Below are 21,815 nucleotides of genomic sequence, written 5' to 3' on the forward strand. Positions count from 1 at the left end.
TTTGCTGCTATTGCCTGATTTTTACACAGTGCTGGAACTCAGAGATGTATGCAGTGAAACTTTAAAACTTTGTTGAGTTTTGGAAATGTTCACCTGTTAAAAAAAAAAAAAGAAAGAAAGCCAGCCTACAGAGAGTTTTAAAAATAGCCCAAGTCCTCCCGGAATTCAATTACAGATGCCTGCCAGCTGCTTCCCCTGCCCAGGACACACATTTCTAGTTTCTCTGTTCCTCTGGATGTTCCTTGCAGGGGAACAGCCCGTGTGACATGACTGATGAACAGAGAGATTGGAGAGAGAGGTGCTGGGGTATGGCCCCCTGCCATCCTTCCATCCCACCTGCTGCTTGGGCTGTCCTTTCATAGTCACGATTTGAGCTGTGCGATTGTTGTACAATGTGGATGCCGGCTGTGCGGCCACTGCTGGGACTGGCACTTTATTCTCATGCTATGTGCAATGACTTTTTCAAAAGCTTTTTATTTAGCCCCTGTAGCACTGCGTCTTACAAAAAAAAAAAAAATCACATTATAAGAATCCCATCTTCTTGGATCTGTATTCTGTGTGAGTTCACAGGCACACATTATGTCCCCCATTTGCTAAAACACCGAAGTGCAGACCCTGAGCTAAACTGCAGGCTTCATTTCCCCTGGAAATACATGCAGATGGTTATAAATTTGTCCATAAGTGCCCATGATGGATTCTCCCATATTAGGGACTTGGCCCTTAAGGAATTGTTTCCAAACTTGTGGTGTAGGATCAAAATTAAAAAAAAAAAAAAAAAAAAAAAAAAAAAAAAAAAAAAAAAGGCAAAACACCATAACTCTGCTTACTTATTAAATTACATGGACTGTCTTTTGGTATATATCATCTTTTTTTTTGGTCTGGTTGCAGATGATTCAGCTGTCCAGTTGCAGGAGAACATTTTCCAGCAGTGTAGTTTGGATGTAATCCTCTTTCTGGTATTGTCCTGTTTTCCCCCCATAGGCTTTCTGTGTGTGCCCATCTGTGTGTGGCAGTGACAGGAGCTTTCCACCCAGTCTGGCTGTCTGCAGGATCTCACTGGTTCTGTGCTGCCTTGCTCTCTTGGGTATCGTTTGACTCTTTGATTGGGAAGAATATGGTTTGAGGGTTTGTGGCAGAAATTCATTTACTAATTCATAGGGGAGGGAAGTGGGGGAGGAGAGGGAAGGGAAATAATTCTTTGGTACAGAACAACAATCCTCCAAGGACATAGTTACAGTATTTCTTGTTAAAGGACAACGTGTTTGTTTTCAAATTGTGTAGAAAATGCAGTGATTCTGTGGCTTAGGCTGTTGCCTACTTAGCACACAGCTATGCTGCAGATACAGCTGTTCTGAGCTGAGCAGTCCCTGCTTGATGTCTGGTCCCACTGATTTCACGAGACAATTCTTATTCACAGGTCTTCACATAATATGTCATGGCTGCCTGAGAGCTGGAGGTATGAACGCGTTGTTTGATTTGAGATTTCTCAGTGATTTTTAATTTTGGTGCAGAGATCCCAGCAGAACTGATTTTAATTAAGAACCTGATCCATAGCTCTTAGATTTAATGATGGGATGTGCGTGCTTACAGTGTGCAGTGCTGCCCTGCCTTAGGGATCTCTAGGCTAGCTCCAAATTAACCCATTTCATGAATTAGTTTCACAAGCAGAGTTTTGCAGCTTCCCTTTCTGGTGCTGTCTTGTTTTGTTTTCTGAGGTTCCTCTCCATAGTGATGCATGGATGCACCCACAGCCTGTTATGAACTGAGGTCAGATTTGGTGTTAAAATCAGGCTGTTTGATATGTAGATTTTCTTTTCATCCTAAGATTTTAAGTTAGGCTAAAGGTCAATGCTTCCAACTTTTATTTTTGAAGGAGGCTGATCTCTGTGTGATAAAAGTGACGAAGCTGATGTCTGAGAAGCAGAAGTGCACACAGCAAGTCACTGGAGCTGACAGATTTCAAAGGGGTGTAGCTGGTTGTGTAAGCCACTAGCTTGGATGGTTTGATGTAATGCTGTTTCCAGACACTGTGGGGATTGCATGTGCCAGTGCTGGTTGTTGCCAGACAGAAACCACAGCAATTCACCCTCAACATAATTACCACCTACAGCAAGGCTAGCAGCTTTTAAATGAGGAGGAGTGGGATTCTTTATCTAGGAAAACACCAAGGAGTTTATGTCTTTCTGTAAATCCATGTAATCTCTTCATTAGAAGGGCAAGGAATAGTGACAAACCTCAGCCAATGCTGTGCATAATGAAGTATTTTTTAAATACTTCCTTTGATATTAAACTGTAGCACAGGCAGAATCCAGAAAAATCAGGTAGCATTTCTTGCAATTCATACAGCATTAGCAATGGTTTTGGGCATGCAGCACAGCTCTCTTACATGGGAAGCTTTATTGTACATTTTGAGTACTTTGTTTCCCTCTCTCTGGATACTAAAATTAATAATATTGTAGGTATTGCTCTAGCCACTTACAGGCCTCTTTTGGATGGTTGGTTGTTTAAAATATACAGCAAAGTTGTTAGAGGGGAAAATGCCAAGTTAAAAATTTGTATTTAATTCTTTACTTCCTTTTCTTACCTACTTTACTAATTCCTCTCATTAACAGATTAAGAAACAAGTTGTCTTGCAACTACAGAGGTTGTTTGTGTGTGGATGGGGGGATTGTCTCCTTCGTGGAGTACAGACATGCAAAAACAGATGCTTGGGATTTGGTTGTTTTGCTGTGCTGGTAGGAGGAACCGATCAGGGGAATGTAAGGTGGTTTCCTTTGCACCTGATCCCAATCCCATTAAAGCCAGTAAAAAGATTTCTAATGTTATTAGAGCCATGATGGGATCACTCCAGCTGCACTTTCCTTGTTCCCCTGCTGCTAGCATTGCCTGCTCAGTGTTCCCAGTGGGATCAGTCATAACAAGCAGGAAGTTTTGCACCCTTGCCCACTGGGAAACTGGTGTTTACTGGTTTAAAGGTTTCCCAGTCCTTGCACCTGCTCCTGACCATTACAAAACTTGTGTAGCTGTAGTAGAAGTGCTGATGGGGAGAGCCGCAAGGGGACCTGAGCACCCACAGTGCTCTTGAACAAGCCAAGTGGGCCCCTGGCGCTGCGATATTTAAAATCTGCCTACCTGCTTTGCAAACAGAATCAATTACTTTGCCATTTATGTGGTCTGTATTATTCCTTCATGTAACTATGGGCACAAAGCCTGATATTGAAAAGTGATCTCTTGTGGCACAGATCTAGGGTTTCAGTCATTTGGATGAGCCCCTTTTGATTTGTGCCATGAAGGCTGAAAGATGGTTCTGTGCTGGCGAAAACTCAGGGTGCCTTCAGTGCAAAATTAATTACAGTGTAGGGGAATGCACCCACTGCCAAAAATATTTGACAGAGCATGAAAGGAGTCCAGTTTGCTCTGTTAGGTATGTCTGCAAAATGCTGGAGGGGTACCTGCTGTTTGCTTATGAAACATTGCAGATATGCACATCTGTGCTCGGCTGAATCTCATGAGCTGAGTGCCCCTCTCTGCATCCCACATCAGCTCCAACTTCTTGATTGCTCCTCAGCCTGTAACTTGCAGCTCTCCCACCACGATGTTCTGCTGTCCTGCCTCATGGAAGGGTTTGGCCATCACAGCTTTGCAATAAATATATCTGTAGTCTTGTTGTTGAGGCATCTTAATTAATGTCATAAGAGCCAGCTATGCTTTTGATGTGTGTGAGCTCCTGGCTGTGGAATACTTGAAATTGTCATAAATCTCCTTGAGATGGATTTTTCATCCCCTGAAACATAACCCCAGCCCCACTTGGACCTGAACTTCTTTTGTGTGTAATTTAATACCAGAAGCAGGAGAAAGCATCTCAAGTGATTTCCTGTGAACCTTTGCTCGAGGTGAGGGAGGAGACAAATGCATTCACTGTCTGAAAAATGGTTGGCTGTTGAATCAATAGATCAGATAGTTTGATGTGAGGGAGTGAATCTCTTTTGCCACTATTAGAAGGGTATGAAGCAGATTTTCTTTTCTCATTGAGACTGTCTGACAGGTGCAGTGGTAGCTAGGCCAAGAGATGGGTTTGCATTTGTTATGCCAAAAAATCTCTAGCCTTGCTCGAGGCTGAGGGCATTCAGTAGGCACACAGCTCACTGTCCAGCAGGCACAGTCAGCATCTCCCCACAAAGACCCAGTGCTCTTTGAAGGATGTGGGAATACATTGTAATATCTCATGTGAAAGCTCTGTCCTTCAATGCAATCAGTGTGGGTGATACCATAAACCCTGTGGTATTATTTACAGAGTAACTTGCACTGTTAGAGGGAAAATTTAAAATAATTGTGGTTTTTTGACTCTGACTGCACTTCCCTCTGCCTGTGCTGTGTTGGCTCAAGTTTGGAGTCCTAATTTAAGTAAAACTTTAGGCAGGAGGACAATATTCTGAGGCAAGCTGCCTACCTGCAGGTCCCATTATCATCAGTTCGAGTCAAAGACCGTAGCATCCTTCAGGAGCAGACTGGAAATTAAGGCCTGCAAGATCTGGCCATGTCCCCTCAATCCTACTTTTGTTTTTTGCCTTAGGATAGATTTATATTTGCATGTCACAAAGCAGATCATAATGGCTATCTCAGAGCTCGTTGTTATTTTGCAGTGTTTTTATGAGGCCAGCAGCCTAATGCTGCAAAGTTGTTTGTAATGTTAAGCTTCTACACCTAAAGCAGTGAGGTATCCATGGTAACTGTCTTGCCTGTACACAGTCCCTCGGCAGCCTTTTCACACAGGTCAGAGCACGCACATTCCCAGAAACCAACTCAATTTAGTCTGCCTTAAACATCAGCTAGTTTTAAAAAGACATTGGCTCTGACTTTTTTTTTTTTTTTTCTTTTTTTGGTAATAGAATTTCATTTTAATTAGCCATTCAAGCGTTCTGCTAGTGAAAACAAAATAAAGCACCTTTGCCACTGTAAATATGTCTGTTGCTCAGACTCATTCAAATTAAACCTAAGTCTTGTGCTAAAAATGTTAAGGGCTTTGCAGCAAGCAAATTCCAATTTAAAGTTTCTACTTAACACTGCAGAAACATCCTGCTGTGAGATTTAGCAGTAATAGCAAATAGCAATAGCATTTTTTCATCTAGGTCCTCTGTCAGTACTTGGTATACTCAATTTCCTTTGACTTCTCTTGTAGTTGAGTCCAAGATTAGACTTCAAAAATTATCCTACTTCCTTCCCTATCTCCTTGTTGATTTGCAGAATACATGTTCATTAAGATGAGTTTCTGTTCTTATCTATAATGATTTTTGTAGTTGTCTTAGGTACTTATCTGCATATACCAAAGCCTGAGGAAAATTCTCTACAGAACCACCTGCTATGCTTGGAACTTTTTCATCTGCCAGCTTGCTCCCATCTCGAAGTTTTCCTGTCTAATTTTTTTGGACTTAAATTTGCTTCATCTTGGTTTGTTCTGTCGGTTCCAATGCTTTTGCTATAATGAATCATCAGGTGTGTTTCTGCTGAGAGTTTGGGTTGGTGACTCAAGTGTGGAGGAGAAGGAAAAGGCTCAACTTTTAACCAGATGCTTCCTTCCCAAATGCTCATTGCCCTTTCCCAGTCTCCTCCAGAGCTGCTTTGTTAAACAAGAGGCACAATTATCAGAGTAACTGAGGGGCAAAAGCTACAAATCAATTGTCACATGGATTATATGTCCTTGGTACAGCCAGGGGACAGGGAGGAAAAAGGCAAATTCAGAGGGGACAAGGAAGAAGAAAAAAGATGGAGGAGAGTGAAGCAGGAGAAACAAAATCCAGATCCTCTCCTGGTCTCCTGCATCATCCCTTCTGCACTATATAAATCTGTCAAGCTTTTGGCTGAGTCTCAGCAGCTCATGGTGCCACAGTTAGAATACTAATACTTGCTTTGACTTCCACGGAGTTTTAGGCCAGAGAGGGACATTAGGTATGTAAGTGGAGGCATCGGGTGACACTCAGTCCTTTGCAGTCAAAAAGCTGTTTCATCATCAAGTGGACTCACAGGGAGACAAAAAGGCACTAATATGTATAGGAAACTAATTTATGTAACAAAGCCTTTGCAAAGTGGTAATTAATTAAAGGAACTAAATAATGGTGACGTTCTGGTCAGTGTTATTTAGGGCTAAATGAGGGATCTGGTGTTCATAGGCTGTCATCAGAACTGAGAAGGCTGGAGCTGTGGCTGTCTCTGCCATGCAGAGACATTCTTTAGTGCCCTAGAGGATGAGGTACTTTGGATTTTGTTAGTACAAAACAGAAGAGTCTTCTGGGAGTGAGAAGGAGAATTCGGAGTCACCTGGCTGAGCAAGTGAGTGTGTGTCCCCAGGTCCACACCAGCAGAATGTCTCACTGGTAAGGGAGCCTTGAGCTTCTCTCTAAAAAGCTGCTTTTTGTTCAAAAGTTGAAGAGTTTCTACCATTGTTTTTTGTATAAACCAGTAGTATTTTGCTAAGGGTATTGATCAGATAGATGAAATGCAGACCTTTTTCACGTTAGGATTTTGGTAGTGTGTTTTCTTGCCATGGCAGTTCTGTGTTTAGCTTGTTGGAGTTAGGGTTCCAGCTGATATTTTGGGTCACTGTAGTGCTCTGCATGTCTCTTCATCAGAGATTTCATAAAAACCATTTTCCTCTTGAACCTACATTGGGTTGCACTGTTTTTTGGATCCAATACAAATAGACTTGGTACACTTAATGGTCTCTTTTAAACACATGTGGATTGCTAAAGAGGGTCACACCAGAGGATTAAGAGTGTTTCTTGCTGTGTGGCCATCACCAGATGCTTCAGAAGGTCTAAGAACCCCCACTGCAGGCAGACTTCAAGTTTTCTATTCTTCCTGAAGTCTTGGGATAATCCTTAACAGTAAGATCATAAATCTGTGGGCCCTAAAGCAAGAGATTTTGTTTTCTTTCCCATAGTTGTTTTTTTAACATTTGCTATTGTAACTGGTTTTACTTGTCTATAGAAATGCCCAAATCCTCTTCTGAGTCTTGCTGAATTCTTGGCCTTGGTGACTTCCCATGGCCATCTAATTATGTGTGGGCTAACAATTACTTCTTTATCACTTTTTCCTTGACCCTTTTTACGTTTCATTGGAGGCCATTTTTGGGTAGCAGACAGTGATTCCCAACCTCCAAATCTCCACCCCGTTAAAGATTTGCTGTGCTTTTGCCATGTCTTTTCCAAAGTGAGCAATCTCAGTCTGTAATACCAGAATTTTTCCAGACCTTTGTATGCTCCCAGCACTCCTCTGAGCCTTCTAGGAAATGGCAATCTGTTGAAAACAGAGGACTTAGATGAAAATGTGTCACTGACCCAACTTAGAGCACTAATTTTGTCTATATAATTTCCCACCCTCCTCCATGTTTTCACAAGGTTTTTTGCTGCATTCAGAACAGAGGATTTTACCAATAATCAGAATAGCCTAAGCAGTCAGTTCTGTAGCCCCTAAAACTGTTGGTGGATTTTGTTTTGTGTTCATTAAAAGCACTGACTTGGTGCCATGCCTGTGCAGTTTAATTCCCAGTTACTGGAACTGTAAAATTCTTCTTGGTTTTCATAATGCTGTTGAGCCCTGATGTTGGGATGTTGCATGGCATTTATCAGAGAGATGTCAGGAGTGGGGATATCAGTACCCTTGAAACACATGAGAAAAAAAATGCTGCTACAGGACTTCCAGAGCAGGTTTCCTACCGGCTCCCAGTCAATCTGTGCTGTACTTAACACCTCTAAAGGAGTCTATGACATTGTATTTCCATAGCTACATGCTGTGCATGTAGGAACATTCCAGTGATAATATATTTATCCTTGGAAGCAGTAGACACTTAGGCATTATAATGGCAACAGCGTCATAATAGATCTATGCTAAAATCTGGTTAGATGAAATAGCTAATGCACAAGTGCTGCAGTCTTATCTGGGACATAAATAACTCCACAATTTTAGCAAATATTAAATATAAAGGGGCAAGTTAATATTATGGGTGAGCAGCTTGCATATTAAATTCTATATAAACATGCATATGAAAAGTTGAGACAGGCTGATGAAAATGTGACTTCATCTCCCCCTTGTCTGTACCTTCGAACAGCTGATTTAATTTCAAGCAAATTTTGGTCATTTTTTTCAATCAATTATGGAGTGGCTTCAATGTTTTTGGGTTTTTTTCTGTTCAGCATAGAAGATAACTTTTTCCTGATCTTGGGAAATTTAGCTTTTAGAAATTGTTGTTTCTCCTGAAATAAGATGACAGCTAAGACACTATTGAGCTCTGGTGTGACAGCAAATATATCTCTGAAAGTTATTAAAATAAAAAATGTTACTCTCTTAATACAACGTTTCAGTTTTCTGCAGCAACTTTGGCTAATAGAAATAGTTTATGAACCTTCTGCTGCAGTGTTGCACAAAGTCAGAATTATTTCCATGGCAGTCTTCAAAGGATTTTATTGGGTTTATTTGTTTGAATTCATGAAATTTTAGACTCCAAGAGTGAAAAGCTAATATTGGTCTCTAATTTAAAAGGACTGAGAACTGCTTTGGAAACAGAGAGTTTTTTCCTAGCAAAAGTTGCCTTCAAAAATCAGAATGTCTGTCTGTCATTTGGAAGAGAAGCTCTGTCATAAAAAGTTCAGATATGTCAGGAAAGACCAGCTCCATCACTGAGTCACTGCAGGTTTGTGAATCAGTAAATTATTATGGGGAAAATCCTGGATAATCCCTGAATGAGCCTGGAGAGGTGCTTGGCCTGCTCACTTATGAATGGCATTAATGGGAGATGAGGTAGCCTGGCCTAGCCCAGGGTCTGAGCCAGGACCTGGTTACTCATTGCTGAGGAGTAAACCTACCAAAGGCCTTTTTTCCAGCCTCCTGAGGAACTCAGCACCAGGGATATTGTAGAGCCCAGCTCCTCTCTGTGGCAGCACAGCCTTTGCCAGGGCAGGAACAGGAGCTCAGATCGTGAATGACATCGTTTTAGTCACAAGATGATCTATTTCTCATACTTGATCAAGAGGTCCTTTCCTTCTGGTGTGGCTTTACCTCCTAATCCTGTATTGCCATTATTTTTTAGCTACTTAGGAGTGGATTTGCTGTTTGAGGAAGAGGAGATGTGGCTCCTTGTGGTGACAGCCAAGTGTCAGCAACTGTGTCCTTGCTGAGAGTCGGCAGAAGGATCTGACAAAAATCAACAAATCTACCAGAGGAGGTTGCTTAATATTTATTTGATATTTGCCACCTCTGGCAATCAAAGTCATGAGTCAGGCTCCTAGAAATGATGAAACTACTTTGGTTTGGTTTCTTAACAATCAAAACCCCATCAACATATTTTAGGGTTTTTTTTTTTTTCTTTTCTTTTTTTTTTTCCTGGCCCTCTTGGTCTGGCCACACGGGTTTCACATTTTCAAGTACTATTCCCAGGACCAGGAGCAGTAGAAATTAGCATGGTGGTGGGGTGGTTGATTTTGTTCTGGACTTCTCTTCTAATGTAAACTGGAATTCTCATACAAAACTTTAGGTGCTGAACTTCAGGTGCCAGCTATCATCCTGGTATCATCCTGAGAAGGATTATACAGTTGGGAGAGTTGACATGAATAGAAAATTCCTGATCAAATTTACTGGAAATTTATTCAAGCTGCTACTACTACTTTTTTGTTTTGTTTTGTTTTTAACTGGGGAACATGAATTATAAATATTTTCAAATTATCCCTGTCAAAATGGATAGCTAATAAAGCGCTAGACTCGTAGTGTTGTCTAACTTTGCTCTACTTTTCTGTTTGTCTGAAATGCCACCTAATTTCATAGATGTAGTGAAACCAGTGCAGGAGCTGGCTTTGTTCCAGGTGGGAGTTGTTCTCCTCTGTTTAGAAAAGGAGGGGGAGGCTTTGTTTTCCCTGCTGTGCTGTGGAACGCAGAGCGAAGGGACGATCTGCCCATCTCTGCAGTCACCACTTAGGACATCTCCTGCTCTATCCTGACCACACCCAGATTATTTTTTGGAGCTGATTGGTGTTGGTTTTCCAGCAAAGTGGATGCTAAGACAATGTTTCCACAAACCACTGATAACACTTCAAATATTTCTGCTGCCCTGAACTGCTGCAAGGTTGGTTCCCTTCAGCGTTCCTCTTTTACTGTGCAGATGGAAGCTGCTGGAATATGTTTTGACCAGCTGTTTTACTCTGCACTAGCCACAAGTATATTTGGAGACTGACACAAGCACATATACACACGTGGCTTTTTCCCCTTAATGCCTACAATCCAAGAAATCAGCAACAATTCGGTATCTGTTTCCATCTAAGAATGCAAGAGGCGTTTCTCAGAAGTGTCAGGTGCGTTGATCATTTTGTCAGACTGGCTCCCAGGGCACTCTGGATGCAGGGTTGCTGATCATTGTCCAAAGCACATCTTTAAATCATGGAAAGACAGAATCTGGCAGTTCCATGTGTTGAATATAGTGGTGTTCAGGCAGAGGTGAGTGGTACTAGAGGAAAAATGGTCAGTTTTGACTTGGTCCTAGGATTATTTTGAGACAATTCATACGCCCCTTGATTATTTTGCAAGAATGCTGAGAATTAGTTTCTTTTAATATCACTTTGAAAAAAATAATATAGACATATAGAGCACTTCTAACAGAATAATTCATATTAACTGTCAACATTTCTGCTGGTTGGAGAACGTGACAGAGGACATGGTTTAATGTCATGTACGCAGTAAAAGCAGAAACCATTAAGAACCAATGAGAAGTACTCATTTAGTATTCTATTAGTACTACCCACAACTCATGTCAAATCCAAAGAAAAATTTCCAGAAGTCTATAACCTGGATTGTAAAATAAGTCTGATAACCTGATTTGGGAAGTGCATAGGTTCTTTCAAAGGTAAGCAGTGACATAAGTACAAATTTGTAATTTCAGAAGTGTCATCATCAGTCTTCAGGGTGACCTCATTGTGGCCTTGCAGTGCCTGAAGGGAGCCCACAGGAAAGATGGAGAGGGGCTCCTGACAAGGGTCTGGAGTGACAGCACAAGGGACAATGGCTTCACACTGACAGAGAGGAGGTTTGGATGAGATATAAGGAAGAAATTGTTCCCTGTGACGATGGGGAGGCCCTGGCACAGGTTGCCCAGAGAAGCTGTGGCTGCCCCATCCCTGGCAGTGTCCAAGGCCAGGCTGGATGGGCTCTGAGCAAGCTGGGATAGTGGAAGGTGTCCCTGCCCATGGCAGGGGGTTGGAACTGGGTGACCTTTGACCCTTTCAGCCCAAACCAGGCTATCATTCTATGATTTTGTGGTCTTTACTACTAGACAAGGAAGAGGTCAAAAAATCAATGGAAATGTTGGCAGGTAAAAATGTGCAGAAAACTGAAATACAGAAGTGCCTCCTGAGCAAATTTGAAAGCCCTGAACCAACAGGTGAAGATTCTGCTGTATCTGATCCAAACCAGGGCAGGCACTGCATCTGCAGAGCATCCCATAGCTAGTAAATCAGTTATCTGAAATCCTCTGGCTTTGAAGTTCAACATAATAGCAGCATGGCAAAAGAGAATAATGTCATGAAATTGGTGTTTGGCCACTTCTATTATTTTCCATTGCTACCTGTTACAAATTGCACGTAAAACGTCAAAGCACAGTAGTGCTCATAAGTATGCATCTGGAAATTGTCTGTTTTGGTAAATATTCACATTAGGGCACTTGGGGGTAATTTTTTTTTCTTGCAGCGCATAAGGAGTTCCACACAGAAATCCTGTTAAAAAATAATAGGATTTGTGTGCATAACTCCCTGTGCATCACTTTGAAAGTTTACCCCCTGCAGCATAAGAGTTAGATAATTTTAGTCTTTGAAAATTGTGCTTCTCAGATCTAGTCTTTTCCTACAGTCTGTTATTGATGGTGCAATTGTAAATGCTTCTGAATAATCGTGATCAAATCTTACATTGTTTTCCTTCTGTGGAGGAGAACTTGAGTTATTGTGTGTTTCAGTGCTTTGTCTTGTACTGGAGGAAGTATGAAAGGAAAAATTACAGAGGTGCAAACATGACCTGGTTTCTAAGTGCACAGTTTATATGCACAAGTGACAGATATAAACAAAAATGTTTGCCCACAGCAAAGACTTGTTCTCTCTCTATATAAATGCATATATACATAACTGGAGATCTGATATTTGAACTAAAAAAAAAAAAAAATCAGCAGCTGCTAAGACTTTATGGCCCAGTAGAAAAATTGTATAATTACAAAATCAAACTGTGTTTTTCCAAGTGTTTTCTTCTCAGTCTACATCTAAACGTCCCAATGCTGAGGTTTTCACTAACCCAAACAATTTTTCTCTCCTGCTGTATTCCTAGTGGAGACACTTTTTAGAGTTACTGCCAAAAAAATCTTTCTCTTAATATGATGCTTTCCTGAGTTTCTTCAGGGTGCAAAACTGGACAGTAATCAGGCAAAACCTGTAGGGTTTTTTTGCTGTGTATCCAGTATTCTTTTCCCTATCCATATTGAAAATGGACTGGCAATAGCAGTTGTTTTGCAATGGTTTGGCATTTAAGCTTCCAGCTTTCTATGGAACATGGAACTGCAAGGGAAAAAAGAATTAAAAGACTGCTGAAAAAATGAACTCCTTTTTAGAGCAACTGTAGTTTGGTTTTAAAGAAGGTAATGCTTGTTTTTTTTAATCTGAACCTGTTCATGCATCTGTGCATTAGTTACAGTCTCAAGTTTATCAGTTAGTATTTGTGATGCAGGCAATTTGTACTGAGACAAGTGGGATTCCTCCCAGTTTTGTGTAGGATTGAACAATGGCACATTTTAAATGTGGGGTGTCTCTGCCTAATGAGAGACAGCTGAGAGGTGTGGGTGGCCAGCTCTGCTCTCCTAAGAGAACTGTGTCATGAAGTCTGGTGTATATTTTGGGTTTTTTTTTTTCTTTTTAGACTTGGATAAAAGGCATTTGCCTGGCAAAGTGTGTGTCTGCTCCTTCTCCTACTTAAGTTGCTGGCAAATCTCCCGTTGATTTTAGTGGAAGCAGAACTGGACACCAGCTGGATCCAACTTCATATTTGAAAGTGCTTTTTTCCCTGGGGTGCATAAATGCCCCAGTGTGGAAATAACTCTGCTGTTGGGTGTCATATTTTATTGCTGAAAATATATGATTTTCAACTATCAGTTGGCTATGAAAACATCTTTTTGCAAAAAGATCAAAACCAAGAAAAAGCTCACTCTGTGTAAAAACAAACAAACAACTTCCCAAAACAAACAACTTCCTCCAATTTGTGAGCCCCCTGGAAGTTGCTGGCATCATGAAAACAGAAATTTTCCACTTTGTGGACATAATAGGAGTCAAGACTTCAGGGCTCTCTTCCAAGCCGGTGCTTGTGCAATACCATGCGTGTGGTAGCCGTGGCCTCAGCTGATCCCTTTTGGAGATGGAGAGATTTCGGTGTCATCTTGCATTTCAAGAGCAGGTTGAATAATAATTTAAAGGGTTATAAAACCACGTGTGGTATCTTCACAGAAGCCACTTGCACAAAACTCCTTCTCCCACCATGTTTTGTCTCCAAGAGAAATAAGGGAACAAAATGAGTGAAAAGCAATAACAACAAAAGCAACAACCGAAAAATCATCCTGAAGCAGCCCCTCAGACCAAGAAGAATAGAAGTTTCATTTATAAATAATGACAAGAGACATGTAGAAGAAGTAGGTGTCTTTTAAACAGCCTTCATAGAAAGCCAGGCTTCTAACCTCATCTATATTTACTACAGGAAAAGGTGGCCTGATGTCTTCATAGATTATGTGAGATGACATATTTTTGTCACCCCGCTTGTTCTCCTAATGTAGACCACAAGATCTTCAAATAGTTTCTGTCTGAGAAGCCACCTAGTCGTGGTTTAGTAACTGCCAGCAGTGCAGACTATCACACCTCTTCTTAAGCTGTTCCAATAGCTAAATGCCACTACTGTTACATAAAATAAAAATAAAATTCATAACCCACAAACTGAATAACCCAGCTGCCTCTGCCACTTTTCTAGCTGAATTTCTCTGTTTTCAGCTTCTCACCAGTATGTCTTGCACCTTTTATCTTTAGACTGAAGTCATCCATTATATCAGATTTCTTATGTAGATAGTCAGAAACAGAGTTCATGCTTAGGCTGATAAACTCAGTAGATTGAAAGCCTTGAATTTCTGATGAAAAGGCTTGTTTTATTCTCTAATCACTCTCATGGAGCTTCTCCAAACCTGATCCAATTTGTCAGCATTCTTCTTGAGCTGTGGACGCCAGCTTGTGATGTGGTATTGCTACAGTGATGTGCCCCTGCCTGTGAATCAGTGAGACAGTCTCTCAAATCCCACATAACAGCTCTTCTTACCCTGTGCAGAACTGTGGGATCTGGGGACTCGTCTTACACTGATTTTTCTCCTAGGCCTTTTCATTCTTCCCCAAAGCCATGATCTCCTAGAACAGAATCCTCCAGTTTTTTGTGTGTTCTGTATTTTATTAAGACATACAGAGGTTTGGACATAATGACACTCATATTGTTTACTTCTAGTCAGTTTAATAAATGATGCCTAAATTGTTAGTGGTGACTTGATCTTGTCCTCTCTTTTTTTGTGTGTCCTTTCCAAACACAATTAATAATTATTTTCTGTATTATTTAATTTCATTAAGAAAAGCCCCAAATGAGGCAGACAATGCATACTTCATGGGTTTGCCCATTAGAAGCCCATACATTTGTTTATGAGTTCTTGCTTTAAATTGCACATTGAATTCTGTCAGTCACTGAGTTGTTAAGCCATTTGATAACTCTCCTTCTGGGCTTACTTAATCAAAAAATTTGCCTCACAGGATTGTGTCACACTGCACAGTTTACCAAACTTTTCCAGGATGATATTTTCATTATTAGGAAAAGCAGAAGATAATCTTCAGAAGTTTCAGGAGGTCTGTTTTGGTGAACCTGTATTGAGGCAATTACTTTACAACATGACACCAATATTAAAACTGCCATCAGTATATAGTAACTTCCTTTAATTTTGTGTTAATGGAATGCAAAATCAGCCATTCCTTTGCCTCTCCCAAAACTGATATCAGACTCATGGCACAGGGTTGGATATCATTAAAAAGTGTAAGTACTCCCTGGTACTTTTGGAAAAGTACCACTGCATGTCTCACAGTTCTCAAGGATTTTGTGTCTCTTCCAAACTTTCTGAAAACCTGTATTAGTAGACTAGAGATCCCCAACAGCTCCTCTTTTACACTTGGCTTGTAAAATATGAAGATTTAATAAGCCTAGTTTTCATACCTCCTCCTGGATTGATGCTGAAATATGCTCATAACATCATTTACTGTATCACAGAAATACTGGTTTGATGTAGCTGCCTTTTCTGTGTAACCACTGATAATCTGAGCATTTCCACTTCATTAATTTAATACAGAGTGAGAACCAGGAGACATCACCAGACCTTCTAGTTCAGCCACTGAAACATCACATGTTAAATTCCAGTTCCCTAAGGAGTGTGCAGAGTTATATAAGGCAGGACAGATAAGTTTTGGTGGTGCAATAGGGAGAGCTGGTGCTGATGCAGGTATCCATGATAACCCTTAGGTGCCTCTCTCAGCCATTGCTTCCTGGCACATCCTCATGTGGAACCAGCCTTTTCCAGGCTCAGAGAGGGCAAGTGAATAAACCATTGTATTAGGGCATTTAAATCAACTTAAAGACCAACGAGTATAATGAAATACGGACTGAGAAAATGGAATTTGTTTGTGTCTACATGTTCCTACTGGAATAATTATTCCCTATTGGAAACTTTTGCCTGTCAATCCCTATCTATTTAAAACTGCAACAACAATATCCAGTTGTTGCTTTCTTGTGTCCTCAGTCTTTATCCTAGCTTTTGTTAGGGACAATGCAGTGGTATTCATCAGCAACAATAAGACTGTTATGTTTCCTCGTGTTTTTTCCAAAGCTATACAATGTTCTAGCCATTATGGAAGGATTGCAGTCAGCTGAGTGATGTTTACATGTCACTTCCATACCCTAATAGGAGGTATAAAAAAAAGTGTATTGTAGCCAGCAGGGGAGAGATGCAGCTTGGAAGGTCAGGACTTCTGCCTCGTATAGAAACACAGTCAGGGAAGATAGCACTGCACTGCCTGGTGTGCTTTTATTTTTGGCCTCTGCTTTAGTGCCACGAGTGTCAGTAGTAGCTGCAGCAAACTGCTTATTCATGCTGCTGCTGTGATCGTTTGCTTTTGGGCAGCATTAATTTTGTGGCTGTGCTAAGTTAGGAATCCATTTCCAAGGACATCAATGGTGTGGCTGTCTGGCTTGTCCTGGCAGCAGCTGGTCCCGTCCGTGTGATGGGGCTGTTCTTGACTGTGTTTGCTGGCATTCCCATAAAAGCATTCCCACACACCTACACCAGCGGGATCAGCACTTTTTCTGGAAGCAGGGTCTTTCCAGCTTTTTCTGGGATGGTGTCTCACAGTCACATGCTGGAGGCAATGGGTGTTTCTGGTACATTCCTGGGGCGTTTCTCTGTGTATTTCTCAGCCCTGGTTTGTGTGACTGGGCTCTTCTGCTCTTTGTAGTGGCAATGCATTTCACAAGACTCATGGAAGTCATATGGCTGCCTGAGGTCATCACAGAGGAGATGAAGATCCCAAGTTTGCAAATATGTGGGTTGTGCCTGGGGGTGCATTTCTGACACAGTTGTCAGGCAAAGCAGAGGTTCCACCCCAGTTCTGCTTTTCAAACATGGCATCCTTGACTCTTGACACTTTGGCTTCTGGGAACTATAACTATTGTGTGGATTCATGGGAGGCTGAGAGAGCAGGAATCCTAAAAATTAAGAGTTCTTGGAAGAAGAAATGAAATCTGTTCCTTAGTTTGGATATGGGTGGAGCAGGAGTCCCCTTTCTGTAGCCAGCTGGAGAAACATCTTCGTATCCCCTGGTGGTTTTGAAGGTAACAAGGCAGGAAGAAGAAATGAGATGTGCTGGTAGTTACTTGCTTCCAGGTAATCAGACCCCAGTGCTTAATCACTCAGTTTATTAGTCAAATGCTATTTTATGGTTTTAAACATTCTGCTTGATAAAATTAGGGCTGTTTTGGTTGAACAATAAAGCTTGTGACCACAGGTAGTATTCTTAACTATATATAGATGGCTTTTGGTGTTTCTTCCCGTGACTGCACTGTGACTGTTTATATAATTTACCATTAGTCATCTACAGACTGCACAGGTTGCTGGTTGAGGAGGTTGAGTCAAACTGAGTGGTTAGTCAAGTGCTATGGCAAATGCCAGCCTTGCTGATGAAGAGATCGTGCCTCAAGGCTGTGCCCGTTCTGGATTGGGTCCTAGTAGGGAGTTAGGAAGGCTTTCTGCTCTGTGGTCCCATTTGTGTGACATTTTTATGATTCTGCAATATATATGCCTGGGAAAGCTTGAAAAGGGGCTTTAGCCTTTTTCTCAGTCCATGTTTATTAGTTCTGGTGGGAACTCTTTTCCCATCAATAATATGTTTTTCTTCTTCAGGAGACAAGGAAAATGAGATTCACTTTGCCATGAGACACTAGGTTTTGGTCCCAGCTAGAGACAGGATGTTGAGCAGGAGGAGCTGGTGCTCTTACCCATCTTAAAATTGCTCATGAGCTTGGTTACTATACCTTGTACCACTCCAGATTAAACCCCATCACAACCAGGCTGGGAAGAAATTTGTCTCTTTGTGAGTTCCTTAGAGACTTCTGATTCTTTGCCTTCCTGTGTAGTGCAGAGCACACTGGATTAACCTCATCTGAAAAATCCACCCAGTAAATTCCCTGTAGGTGACGCTTCTTGTTTTTCTTGCAGCTATTGTATTAATAATTTTTGATATTTTACTGTAGGCCTTGGACTTTGCTTGGCTGTTTGAGGGAATTTTGTACAGACTATAATCAAATGAAAACATCAAAATGTGAGAACTAGGAGAGAGTGGCTGGTTGGTGTTGTCAGGCAGCACACAAAGTCCTGCATTTTTGGCACTTCTTTCAGGTGGACAAAGCCATTGTCTTCAAGGCCCATGAAGCAGTGAAGCCCCTCTTTGTGGCTGCCACTGGAAATATTGCCAAGTTAACAGAGAAGTGGGAGTGTGAGAGTGCCTTGGACTTGCTTCCCCACTGCCTGCTGTCTGTGGTAGCCACAGAGATGTTTTGATTGAAGACTTGACTGCTGCACTAATGTGCAGGCACTGACAAGCTGCTGAATGATGAGAATGCTTCTAGTGCATGTTTTTTAGAATTTTTTCATTAAAACCAGCAGTTTAGTAAAAGTAGGGAAAAATTATTCAGTTTTACTGCTAAACTCTTGAAGTGACCAATTTCCTCCTTCTGTGCTGAGCACTTGAGACCTTACTTATTCCTCTTTGTGAAATCTGAGGTTACACATATGCCTACAGTTGTTATGTCACCTGCTGCCTCTGTAAAGCTGAGCATTGACTGCAGGTGTTCTGTGGAGACTGAAGGCAGAATAAAAATGCCAAATAATTGGTACCCCTGACTCCCGATCCAGTGTGTCTTGTATTGCAGAACATAAGTAAAATGAAAGAGAAGATCTTCAGAGAGCTGCATGCAAATTTTGACTGGTTGTGGTTTTGGAAGTCAAGGAACAAGGCAATACAGAGAATGCTTTTTAAGCTGTTCTATCAAATGTCATATCTGTGTTTTAATATTTTATGTGATGTGGCTTCTTTCAGATGATCAGCTGGATTATCTGAGATCAGAGAAAGGGAGTGGTACTACTCAGCTGCAGAAAATAGGAAGAAAGTGCTGCCATGGCAGGGTAGGGCACAGACACACTGACTGCAGAGCACTGGCTATTTGTGGAGCTTGTTTCAATATACGCGTCTCACAGATAGCCAGTCAGAGTTACTGTAGTGAAAGTGTTTTATTTATAATCAATAAGTTTAAAGCAAACTTAAAAAAAAGTTTATACAATCCTATTTTAGAATTTTACCCCTGGGATTTCTTAGATAAGACCGTTAGATATTTTTCCTCGACAACTTTCCTACTTGTGTGCTTAGTAATTATAATGGAATGACCTACTAAATTATGTATCTGTGTTAAACAGCTTGCTTTTCAAACAAAGGAAATTGGCCACAACTCTCATTTCTTCTATTTTTATCTTTCTTTTAAAGGGCAACACTTTAAGGAAAATCCTCCTGTATCGGTACTTTAAAGGGGAATGTGGAAGTGGCATGAATGGGCCCCTGTCTGCCAGCTACAGCAAAACTGCACAAGTGGGAGGTAAATCAACACACATCATTTCAAGAGTGCAAAATTAGCAGCACCATTTTTTCTAATAGGCACATTGGACATGCTCCAGGCATTCAGTTGGTAAATAAATCAAACACGTTCTGTAACCACTTAGAAGAGAGGTAGTATCAGGCTCTTCTATTTTTAAGTTGCACACACTTGTCTCAGATTGTGCATTTGGAGGTACCAAAGTAGGTTCCAGTAAATCCCCATCCAGAAATTCAGAGAAGCAGAAAACTTTTGAAGAGAGATGATGTTGTTTCTGGAAACAAAAGAAATTTTTTTCATGGTCCAGATCCTTTACTGATAAGATCTAAGGAAAAACTTCTCACAAAAATACTGGTTAGACAACGCAACAGAGGTTGTAGAATGTGTCAGTTCTTGTTACAACTTTACTGGACAAGACTGATGAATCTGTCCTATCTTCCTGTGGGCAAGAAGTTTCAGTAGATGGTGTCTGTAGGTCCATTATAATCTAATTTTTTTGTATCATTCTGCTGTAGAGGCCACAGGAAGTTACTGCAGAGTGGTTTTTGGAAAACCCATAATAATGGATGTCATAGGAAGTGAGGCTGGAGCTGGGTATAGAGCCAGGTCAGAAATGCATTTTGCATTTTCAGTGCACACTGAAGGCATGCCCAGATTTGACAACTTTTGCAGATATTACCCTCCTTAACTATTTCAAAGTAGACACTGAAAATATTTGCAGTCTTAACATCCTATATGCCAAATTTCACTCTCTAACAAACATAAGACTGAAGTTTTGTTTTTTTTTAGTTCTCTCTAAAAAGTGTGTCTGTGTGTATGGCTTCATCACAAAGTCTGAAGCATTTTAATCAGTTTAATCAAAGTAGTACTGGCTGATTAAAGCAGTACTGTATTTTTACTAATCAAGTAGGTGCAGTTACATCTTTAGAGAAGTATAACAGGAAAGATGATCATCTGTGATAATAAAAGTTGGTTGATTTAATGAGCTAATACAATTTAGCAAAATTTCTTCAACGCACACCTTTAATTTGGATTAACTTAAGTCTGTGTTCTTAAAGAAAACGTGATGATGATGATGATGATGATGATGATGATGGTGAGGATAATGGTGATGATCTAGGAGTTGGCAAAAGCATTTGACTGGAAGGTCAGACCCATAACCAGGGTGGATTTACCAGGATACAACTGTAGTGTAGATTAGGCCTGGGACTGAAAAGCAGATTTAGAAAGAGTCTCAGAGTACTGACCCTACTCAGAGTTCAGTGTATGCAGCAGTGGAATTAAAAAAGGGTTCAGTGAACAAATCAGTGTCCTTTCCAACTTATTTATTGTCTGAATATCATGACAGAACAATGGCTTGGGGATTTGTTTTATTTCTTATTCTTAGAGCCCAACATTGCAGTTTCATACAAAAATCTTATTTTGTATGAAGAGAATTTTGCCTGACAGAATTTCAAAATTAAATTTATTACGTTGCTATTGTGTGCTTTATCACTACTAATAGGTTCATTTTCATCTATGTGTATGAAGCAAACACAAATGGTATTTATTATTTGTCTAATTTGCAGGTGGATTTTCAGGACAAGACGCAGATAAGTCTGGGGTGACCATGTTTGATATCCAATGCCTCCTGGACAAAGAAGGTGCCTCAGAGCTGGTCATAGATGTGATAGTGAACACCAGGAATGACAGGATTTTCTCGGAAGGCATTCTGCTTGGTATTGCACTGCTGGAGGGTGGAAATACGCAAACACAGGTACTTATTTAATCTGCTTATTCACATATTGATTCTCAGGTGCATGTGGTGTGCAGACAAATAAAGAGAACCTTTTTGCTGTGAGTTCTGTGAAAAGTTTGTCACTAGAATATGTACCACTGTAATACAAATGTAAATATGCCCTATTACTGTGCAGTAGCTCTTCAGCAGAAGAAAATGTTTTTCAGCTGTCCCTCTCTGTGTAGCACCATGCTGCTTTTATTCTGGTCATTGCCATGTGAGTATTATCCCCAGTTATTTTATGTCACTCTTTGTAAAATTAAAAATTATAATACCTCTAAGTGTATAATAACAAGTTATTTTCTGGAAACCCTCTGAGACATTTATCAAAATCTCCAAAGAGAAAAAAAAAATGGCCATTTGAGAGGATCAGTATCCCATAAAATATCTACTTTAAACTATGGTTTCTAGGTTTTTTTGTGAATTATATCCCTCTCACCCAGATTTAGCCAAATCAGATGATTGAGGGAAGAGAGAGAATTGATATACTGAGAGAAGGCTGGGAGAAGTGGGATTGTTTATAAACTTTATAAACTGTTGTAAATGGTCCTCAGCCTGCTGGACAGTTATCCTAAGGGACTCGACTTAATAACCTAAAATAATATTTAATAATAAATTCTGTCTGTAGCACAAAAAAATTGAACATAATCCAAGCTATAATATTACATATTAGATGTTCCACGCTTTCACTTGTTACATAATAAGTTACTTTTCACTGTTATTTGTAGATGGAATATCATGACTAGTAAGCCTGGAGAAATGG

At 40.5% G+C, this 21,815-nt stretch overlaps 1 protein-coding gene across 3 annotated transcripts in view; it reads left to right on the top strand.

Moving 5' to 3' along the window:
- Window positions 1-21,815, top strand: part of ITPR2 (inositol 1,4,5-trisphosphate receptor type 2) — a 243,137-nt gene that overhangs the window by 145,928 nt on the left and 75,394 nt on the right. For all 3 annotated transcript variants that reach the window (XM_063395504.1, XM_063395502.1, XM_063395503.1), the window contains 2 exons: window positions 19,170-19,278; window positions 20,844-21,031. In XM_063395504.1, the coding sequence (XP_063251574.1) occupies window positions 19,170-19,278; window positions 20,844-21,031 (297 nt within the window). The remainder of the gene's footprint in view (window positions 1-19,169; window positions 19,279-20,843; window positions 21,032-21,815) is intronic.

Source organism: Prinia subflava, chromosome 4 (genome assembly GCF_021018805.1).
Source record: "Prinia subflava isolate CZ2003 ecotype Zambia chromosome 4, Cam_Psub_1.2, whole genome shotgun sequence".
Lineage (NCBI taxonomy): Eukaryota > Metazoa > Chordata > Aves > Passeriformes > Cisticolidae > Prinia > Prinia subflava.